At 41.4% G+C, this 9,770-nt stretch overlaps 1 protein-coding gene across 2 annotated transcripts in view; it reads right to left on the minus strand.

Moving 5' to 3' along the window:
* Positions 1 to 273: 273 nt before the first annotated feature.
* The window catches only part of PIK3C2B (phosphatidylinositol-4-phosphate 3-kinase catalytic subunit type 2 beta), a 77,661-nt gene continuing 68,164 nt past the window's right edge, over positions 274 to 9,770 (minus strand). The window contains exons 30-33 of one of the 2 annotated variants that reach the window (XM_077157518.1): positions 8,780 to 8,861; positions 8,273 to 8,379; positions 2,994 to 3,122; positions 274 to 2,445 (exon numbers count right to left, since the gene is read on the minus strand). In XM_077157518.1, the coding sequence (XP_077013633.1) occupies positions 2,257 to 2,445; positions 2,994 to 3,122; positions 8,273 to 8,379; positions 8,780 to 8,861 (507 nt within the window). In that variant the 3' untranslated portion in view covers positions 274 to 2,256. The remainder of the gene's footprint in view (positions 2,446 to 2,993; positions 3,123 to 8,272; positions 8,380 to 8,779; positions 8,862 to 9,770) is intronic. The other variant, XM_077157517.1, reaches the window with a different exon arrangement.

Genomic DNA, 9,770 nt, shown 5'->3' on the forward strand with positions numbered 1-9,770 from the left:
ATTATGTGATGATATTGTAAGGGATTTATTGTATACTTTGGAGGGACTGTATGGTGCATGAAGATATCTCAATAAAAATATATTTTTAAAAAATTCCAACTCCAAGAGTAACTAGCTGTGTACCTTAGGCAAGTTATTTAGTCTCTCTGTGCTCTATTTTCTTTGTAAAACGGGGATAACAATACCCACCTGATCAAGTTGTGAAGTCAAATTTAGCCGGCACATGTAAAATGCCTAGTGCAGTGGATTAGTGCGTATAAAAATTATCATTAATTTTAACATAGAAAAATGGCTACTATTTCATCTTGTACATCAGATGTTTTAATCTAAACATTTGTTTAACGTCAACCAGTCTTGAACATGATAGTTTTGTTTTTCTCAAATTTCATTTATTAGAAAATACAATTCCAGAGAAAGTAAGAGATTCAAGGGAGTCTGGGAAGTGGGTACAGTACACAGACTTCTGTAAGGGACATTGAGGGTCAAAATGAAATGAGCTACAGGCAAAAAGCCAGTAACACGTCTATGGTCCATTCATCTGGAAAATCCCCACCCCCATTTCCCACTCCCCCAAGCCCTCCCCACAGCAGCCAGCTTCATCCTTGGCATTTTTAATTTAAAAGAAAAAATTAAACTCCTTTGCTGCCCTGTGGCTTCAGTGACTGGAGCTCCTTTCTCCAGTTATGGAATGAGTCAGCAAAAGGGGAACTCCCTGATCCTCAGAGCTGGGAAGGGACATGCTGGGTCAGTCCTGGTGAGGACAGCTTTCAGATCGTCCTCACTTACTTCAGCATCATGGGGCACATCCAGACAGCTCTGGTTTTAAAAGTTACTATCAAATTCAAAGTCTCTCCCTCTTTTTTCAAGGAGGACAACTCTCTGGAGTAACACACAGAAGAGTGAACTTTAAATCCATCTGGTAAGGAATAAAGATTATTACAAGATAAGAGATCCAGTCTCTCCCTTCCAGCCCCTGAGCTCAGCTACAGGGGAGTCATCACTGCTCCAGTCCAGCCTCCTCACGACCAAAGAAAATCATGGGGAAAGAATAGTTGAGACTGAGTTCCCCTCCCCATCCCCCTTTCCTTCAGCTAGGGCATGCCTTTGGCTACAGATTAAATAGGTTTATGGCCCCAAAGAATGAGGGAAATTTTTATACAAACTGTGAAACAAAAGAAGCTTGGGAAAGAAGAAGCACAAAAGAAAGAAGTGGGGGGTGACGGGGAATACTTCCCACCAGAAATGCACTAATGGGCAGCCACAGCCAAGGAGCCCTTCCCAGGGCTGGGATGCCCTCAGGCCAAACTAAACCTAAATACTGAGGCTGAGATCACAGAAAAAAAATGAAGGCAGGGATCTATGGGGGAGTGCCCCCAGCGTATTCACAGGGAGCAGCTGGCTCCCAGAAGGGTTCAGAGAATGAGGAGGACAAAGGGATAGAAGACAGTATTCAGGGCAAGTCCTAACAAATTAGGGGATGATGAGAGGGAAATGCCCACCAGAAGAGCATGGGTCCCTGAATACAGGTCCTTGGCAGAACCCCAATACGGAAGGCCCTTCCTACACACTTATGTATCACATCGCTCTCCTTTGGAGGCAAAATCAGAAAGGCCCAGCTGCGCAGGCCTCAGTCCAGCACACGCAGCCCTTATGTCCGTCCCCGACCTGCCCTTGGAGAGGGAGGGCTCTACCCAAGGACCCACTGGGCCCCTCCCCAAACAATTCCTATTAATAGAAAACAAATAGAAAACAAACATAACCAATCAACCTAGGGAAAAGTCCAATAAGAACCTTAATCATACAAAAGGAAAGGCCCAAATATTTTTCCTCACCTGCCTTGTGAGGCATATGTATGTCCCTTCTCACAAGGCTTCCTGTCCAGTTAGGACAACATTACTATTTCATTTTTTAAAAATAAAAATAAAGTTATCCACCCGCCCTCCCCCCAAACACTACTTTATACAACCCACCCCACACGTACCCCAAACCAGGCATTGCTCCCTTGACACAAGGTAAACTTAAAATTTTGCTGCAACCTCACAGCTTTTGAGAGGCTGCTTTCATCATAACCCACTCGTGTTCAGTCTGCGGAGGAAGGGCTAGCTCAGAGCACCTTGCTCTTCCTACCTCCTACCATGGAGGACAGATAAACCTGGATAGGTGGGGAGCCCTGCCAAGGGCCCTACCAGGAGGAGTCACTTCTCTTCCCCAGCTCTCACTATCACCCTGGGGTCCTGGGCCAAGTCTCTGATGAGCTCATAAGGTCCCCTGACTTCGAGATCCCAGGGCAAACCAGCCAGTCTTCTCCTGAGCCAGGTCCAGCTCTCGCAGGCGGATGTGCACCTCCCCAAGGAGGACGTTCTCCCAGAATCCTTGCTCACTCAGCACGCTCAGCTGGAGCTCCCGCTGCTGCAGGTCTCCCTTGGGGATCCCATCATACACCAACTGCAAAGATAGAGATTGGCAAGAAAAGGCATTGGTGAGAGAGGAAACTCGAAGAATTTTAGAGGGAACATGGAAGAATGAGATGACTATATGGTTTAATCTAGCTGAGGCTACAACCATTTTCTCTCTCCAAAGCTACAGAATCCAAGGGAATATAGTAAATACACAGCAAGGAAAGCTTTAAAGAACTTTGTTCTTTGCTCAGAGTTGAAGTAGATGAGGGTTTTTTATTGGCGCCACAGCTCATTTTCAGTATAGGAACAGTGAGTTCCTCCTCCCCACAGGCCAGGGCCCAGGCCAGGCAGCAGCTGTGGGATCCCTACCTGTAGGGTTGGCAAACTTCTTCAGTAAAAGGCCAGAGTGTAAATACTTTAGACTGTGCAGGTCTATTATCTCTGTCCCAACTACACAGCTCAGCTGCTGCAACATGAAAGCTGCCATAGGCAACATGTAAATAAATGTGTGTGGCTCTGTTCCACTAGAACTTTATTTACAAACACAGGCACCGTTTGTGGCCTCCGCCCAGCCCCACCAACTTCCCCACTCACCATCTCATTGTAGGTGGGGTTGCAGGTTTTCCGGGCAACTTTGGTTTTCCTCTTAGTGGTTTTCTGAGGGTCAGGAAGGAGATAAATCTTCACATAAGGGTCGGGGTCATTCCCATCCTGAAGCAGTTGCTACAAGGAGATGAAAACAAAACACGATGAAGACTCATATGTCTGCCTCTCTCTCACCATTGCTGTGATCACACCCCAATCGAGACCTCATCTCCCACACCTGGCTTGTTGCCATGTACATCTATTTATTTGCCTGCTTGCCAGCTTACTCCATTCTGATGGAAATATCCACCATGGCAATGGTAAGTGTTCTACTGAAACATCAATAAGATTGGCCATTATATCAAGTTTTATTTAGAGAAGTTGAGGGTTAACAGAAAAAATCAAGCAGGTAATACAGAGTTCTCATATACCACCCTACTAACACTGTGCATTGTGTGGTACATTTGTTTACAACTGATGAAAAAATATTTCTTTTTTAACTTTTTTTTTTTAATCATGAAATATAACAAATATATAAAAAAGCAATACATTTCCAAGTACATTTTAACAAGTAGTTATAGAACAGATTTTAAAGTTTGGTATGGGTTACAGTTCCACGATTTTTTGTTTTTTCTTCTAGCTGCTCCAAGACACTGGAGACCAACAGAAATATCAATATGATTCAACAGTCATACTCATTTGTCAAATCTTATCCTCTCTGTTATACTCCTCCCTATCCTTAAATAACATATATTCATTAAAGCAATAAATTTCAAAGAACATTGCAACAATTAGTTGTAGAACAGATTTCAAAGTTTGGTATGGGTTAATTCCACAATTTTAGGTTTTTATTTCTAGCTGCTCTTAGGTACTGGAGGCTAAAAGAAATCAGGATACTGATTCAGCACTCACACTCATTTGTTAAACCTGACCTTCTCTGTATAACTTCACAATCACTTTTGATCTTTCTCTCACTCTTTAGGGGTATATGGGCTATGCCCATACTAACTTTTTCATGTTGGAAGTGGCTGTCAGTAATATGGGAAAGGGGGATGGAACTAATTGATGTTCTGGAGGGAATGGCCCTTCTGCATTTCTGGACTTATCTGGTCTAGGAACCCATCTGGATGTTGTAGGTTTTGGAGAGTTACCCCAGTACATGGAACCTCTTTGTAGAATCTTACATAATGCCCTTGGTATTCTTTAGGATTGGCAGGAATTGTTTCATTGGGGTGAAAGAACATTTCTATAACCTCACTATTTTTTTTTTTTTTTTTTTTTTTTTAAAGGAAAGACAGAGAGAAGGAAGGAAGGATAGAAGGAAGGAAGGAAGGAAGAAAGGGAAACATTTTTAAACATTTTCTTGTTTTATTGTATTCTGTTTCTCCGTTTTTGTTACATGGGCTGGGGCCGGGAATCGAACCGAGGTCCTCCGGCATAGCAGGCAAGCACTTTGCCCGCTGAGCCACCGCGGCCCGCCCCACTATTTTTTTTAATATTCATCATCATGATAATTTCTTAGAACATTTGCATCAATTCAGAAAAAGAAATAAAAAGAAAACAGAAATTCATACTTACCATACCCCTATCTCTCCCTTTCATTGATCACTAGCATTTCAATCTACTAAATTTATTTTAACATTTGTTCCCCTATTATTTATTTATTTTTATCCATATGTTTTACTCATCTGTCGATAAGGTAGATAAAGGGAGCATCAGACACAAGGTTTTCACAATCAGTCACATTATGAAAGCTATATCATTATACAATCATCTTCAAGAAACATGGCTACTGGAACGCAGCTCTACATTTTCAGGCAGTTCCTTCCAGCCTCTCCATTACACCTTAACTAAAAAGGTGGTAACTATATTATGCATAAGAATAATCTCCAGGATAACCTCTTGACTCTGTTTGGAATCTCTCAAACATTGACACTTTATTTTGTCTCATTTCGCTCTTCCCCCTTTTGGTAGAGGTTTTCTCAATCCCTTGATGCTGAGTCTCAGCTCATTCTAGAATTTCTGTCCCAAGTTGCCAGGAAGGTCCACACCCCTGGGAGTCATGTCCCACGTAGAGGGGGAGGACAGTGAGTTGCTTGTCATGTTTGCTGAGAGAGAGAGGCCACATCTGAGTGACAAGAGGTTCTCTGGGAATGACTCGTAGGCCTAATTTTAAGTGGGCTTAACCTATCCTTTGTGGGGTTAAGTTTCATATGAATAAACCCCAAGATTGGGGGCTCAGCCTATTCCTTTGGTTGTCCTCACTGCTTGTGAGAATATCAAGAATTTTCTACTTGGGGAAGTTGAATTTTCCCCCTTTCTCACCACTCCCCCAAGGGGATTTTGCAAATACTTTTTTATTCACTGTTCAAATACTTTTTTTTGCAAATACTTTTTTATTCACTGTTCACCTCTACCAAAAGGGGGAAGAGCGAAATGAGACAAAATAAAGTGTCAATGTTTGAGAGATTCCAAACAGAGTCAAGAGGTTATCCTGGAGATTATTCTTATGCATAATATCGGGGCATCAGTCTGGACAAACCTACAAAATCTCATGCCCTACTCAAGGTTCCACGTACTATGGTGTTCAATTAAGCTGTCCACATAAGTTATATTAAGAAATGCACTAGTCAAAATATAAATTTTGTACCAAATAAACATATTTTGCTTTAGTCTCACACATAAGTCTTAAAATATGAATTACCATCTATTTTCAACACCCTGCAGTATTGACATCCCTTTGTTCTTCCTCATGCAAGAACATTTTTTAATCTGTACATTTAGTCACTTAATCATTGTACACTCTAGGCTTTCCCAGATTACTCCATCTCAGTCTTTATTGTCTACCCTTCCTTCTGATTTCTTTTGTGCCCCCAGGCCTCCTACCTCTATCATTCTCACATTCAGTTTCATTCAGTGTTCTAACATTACTGTATTACAGTTAGGTAATATTGTGCTGTCCATTTCTGAATTTTTACAGTCAGTCCTGTTGCACAATCTGTATCCCTTCAGCTCCAACTACCCAATATCTTACCCTATTTCTATCTCCTGATGGCCTCTGTTTATAACCTTACTATTGACTGCAGTCCGTGGTTTACATTAATGCTCATTGTTTGTGTTGTATAGTCCTGTGTTGTTGCTTTTTTTTAAATTTATTTTATTTTATTATTTTTTTATTTTTTACATGGGCAGGCACCGGGAATCGAACCTGGGTCCTCTGGCATGGCAGGCAAGCAATCTTGCCTGCTAAGCCACTGTGGCCTGCCCCTGTGTTGTTGCTTTTTAAAAAACATTTTTATTCAAGAAAATATACAATCTAACATTTTCCCCTTTCAGCCACATTCATGTACATATTCAGTGCTGTTAATTACCTTCACAGAGGTGTGCTCCCATCACCACCATCTGTTACCGAAGTTTTCCCATCAATCCAAATAGAAACTCTGGACAATTTAAGCATTAATTCTCCTTCCCTAGCCCCAGCCTGGCCCCTGGTAGCCTACATTCTATTTTCTTGCTCTATGAATTTGTTTATTCTAATGAGTTCATGTCAGTGAGATATATAATATTTGTCCTTTTGTGTCTGGCTTATTTCATTCAACAAGGTTCATCTATGCTGTCGCATGTATTAAAAACTTTGTTCCTTTTTATGGTTGAATAATATTCCATTGTATGTATATACCACATTTTATTTATCCATTCATTAGTTGGGGAGCAACTGGGTTGCTTTCATCTTTTGACAACTGTGAATAATGATGCCATGACCATTGGTGTAAAGATATCTGTACAAGTCCCAGCTTTCAATTACTTTAGGTACATACCTAGAAGTAGGATTGCCAGTATAATTCTATACTTAACCACCAAACTTTTCCACCACCATTTTACATTCCTACCAACAATGAATGAGTGTTCATATTTCTCCACATCCTCTCCAACGAGTCTGTAATTTTTTCTGAGTATTCACAGCTACCCATAACACCTTCTGTTTGGAATGAACTACCATGTCCCCAGGCATCCTCCTGCCACAATGTCTTTGCCTACTTTATTCTTTGGTCCACTTAACCCCTCAGAGGTATAGAAATTGAGAAATTAAGTTGCCTGCCCAACTAGTAAGTGATTTACCTAGCCTGATTGTTTTAAAAATTAAGTAAACTCATGCCTTCAAATCCTCCATGGCTCCCAACTCGCTCAGTCCTTACTATGGGCCACACTGGCTCTGGCCCCTCGTGCCCTATCTGACCTCATCTCCGGCTCAGTCCTTTGTACTATCAGCTACACTGGCTCCTTGCGGTTTCTGACTCACACTGGGCAGGCTCCTGCCTCAGGACTTTTGGATTTAACTGTTCCCTCTGCCTGAAAGGATCCTAGCTCCAATCTATCTGCACAGCTCCTTCCCTTCTTTGCTCAAATATATCATAAAGGAGGAGAGTCCCTGACCACTCTGTCCACAATTGCCACTCCCTTCACTCTGCTCCAGCAGTCTTTCTCTGTTTTATTTCTCACCACCGTTTCTACCACCTTCTAACAAGCCATATATTTTACTTATTTATTTATCTGTCTGCCTCTTCCAACTAAAATGTTAGCTCCCTAAAAGCAAGGACTGTTGCTTATTTACTCCTCTATCTAGACCTATTGTATGGGCGACTAGCACAAAATGAATGAACAATGGTGTGAAAACGAAACCTAGGTCTGTGATTCCAAAGCTCACGCTCCTCATACCACATCAGACTGCCTCATCCTCCACAAACGGCCTAACACGGGGGCCTGGTACATTGCACATATTCAGTAAAAGTTCCCTTCGCCTTCCACTCACAGTGTTCTTAGAATCCATACCAAAAATGTAGTAATTACATCCTTACTTTGATTTTGCTCAACGATGTCATGTGCCTGCCTTATCTCTATAAGGAGGTAATAAGCCCCTTGAGGCTCTACCCTATAATAATTATCATAATAATAATTATATCATTACCTGATGCCAGGTACACTTTAAGTGCTTTTTATGCATCATCTCTTTTAATCCCTATAAAGATACTATGAGGTAAGTACTAACATTATCTTTACTTTTTAAAGGCAGCTCAGAATAATTAGGTTACTCACCAAAGATCACAGCTGGTAAAAAGCTGTGTCTCGTATTGTGTGGTCACACTATGGGCCTGGCCCAGTGGTAGCCCCATGGTGGATACTCAGTAGATCTTTGTGGTTGTTCTCATGATATGGGGACAAAAGTTCTGACCATTTAGAAAAGTTCCAAGAGAAGGATAAAGAGCAACAAAGGTCACCCATGCACTTACCAAACCCCGGATATGCATCACCATTATGAAGAGTTTATTGTTTTTGTAGGAAATGGACAGCTTCACCTCCCCTCCCACTTTCTCAACGGGCCGGGGCCATGTGCCATCTGTAGGGACAAAGGAAAGCCAGAAAGGTCATGAGGCCAACCATGTGCCTGTCTGGGGTCAGGCAGTTTTCTGGTTTTCCTTCCCACTCCCAAGTCTGTCTGTGTCCAGGTCCAGGGATGGGGCCTCTCCGATACCCTCTGAGAGATCCACACAAGTACTGTCTGTGAATAAGATCTGGAGTTGGGTTGGGATGGGTCTATCTAATTTGAGGGTATAGTTAACAACTAAATACCCAGCTTCTGGAGAACCTGAGCAAGGAGCCAGATTCCCCAACCAGTAGGAAAAGGAACAGGAGCAAGTCAAGGAAAGAGAATTGGGAAGAGGTGTGGGCAGGAGGAAAAATGACCCTAGAGTTGGTTCAGAGGGGTTGGCAGGAATGTCACAGAGAAGCTACTGTACCTGATGATTTGGGAGCTGGGCTGGTGCCCGCTGCCTTTTCATCCCGGGATAGAGGGTGGAAAAAGGTGTACACCAAATCACACTGGAATGGAATCAGAAAACAGGGTCATCATTAATACACAACAGCACAATAAAAAAGGGGAAAAGACCCTATCAGATTAAAAAGTCTTATGAAATATAACAACCAAATGCAATGTGCAATTCTTGTTTGGATTTTGGTTTAAACAAACCAATTGTAAAAAAAACATTTGGGGATGACAGGGAAAAGGTTGAATATGGACTGTATATTGGCTGATACAACACTGTGGTTGTAGAAGAATATTTTCTCATTTTTTAGAAATGCATAATGAATACTTAGGGGTAGATTGCCATGATATCTGTAATTTACTTGAAAAAACTTCATAAAAATAGATGAAGCAAATATGAAAAATATTAACGTCATGTGCCTGTCTTATCTCTATATAAGAGATGGAAAAACAAACATGCATTAAATTTGTCTACTTTTCTGTATGTTTGAAAGTTTTCATAATAAAAAAGTTACAAAAACAAAAACAAACCTAGGCCATACGATGTCAAAAGCAGTCCCATTCCCTTCTACTACTTTCTGCCCTGTCAATACAGACACTCTCACACACAGCCCCTCAAAGCACAGAGAAAAGCCTGAGCCATTCTGGACAAAGATCATGAATCCCACTCTTGAGAATGTTTTCTAACTCATTAGGAAAAAAAAAAAACACCTAAATACATGAAAATACCCACTTTAGCAGTGATAGTGAAAAAATTCATCTAAATGAATTTCAAGACGAAAATGGTTTAGGACATTAAGGTATTACAAGTTGTGCTGGTTTGAAAGGATTATATACCCTAGAAAAGCCATGTTTTAATCCGGATCCATTTTATGGAGGCAGCCATTTCTTTTAATCCCTACTCAGCACTGTAGGGTGGAAACTTGATTAGATTATCTCCACAGAGATGTGACACATCCAATCGT

This window comes from Tamandua tetradactyla, chromosome 4, assembly GCF_023851605.1.
Source record: "Tamandua tetradactyla isolate mTamTet1 chromosome 4, mTamTet1.pri, whole genome shotgun sequence".
NCBI lineage: Eukaryota > Metazoa > Chordata > Mammalia > Pilosa > Myrmecophagidae > Tamandua > Tamandua tetradactyla.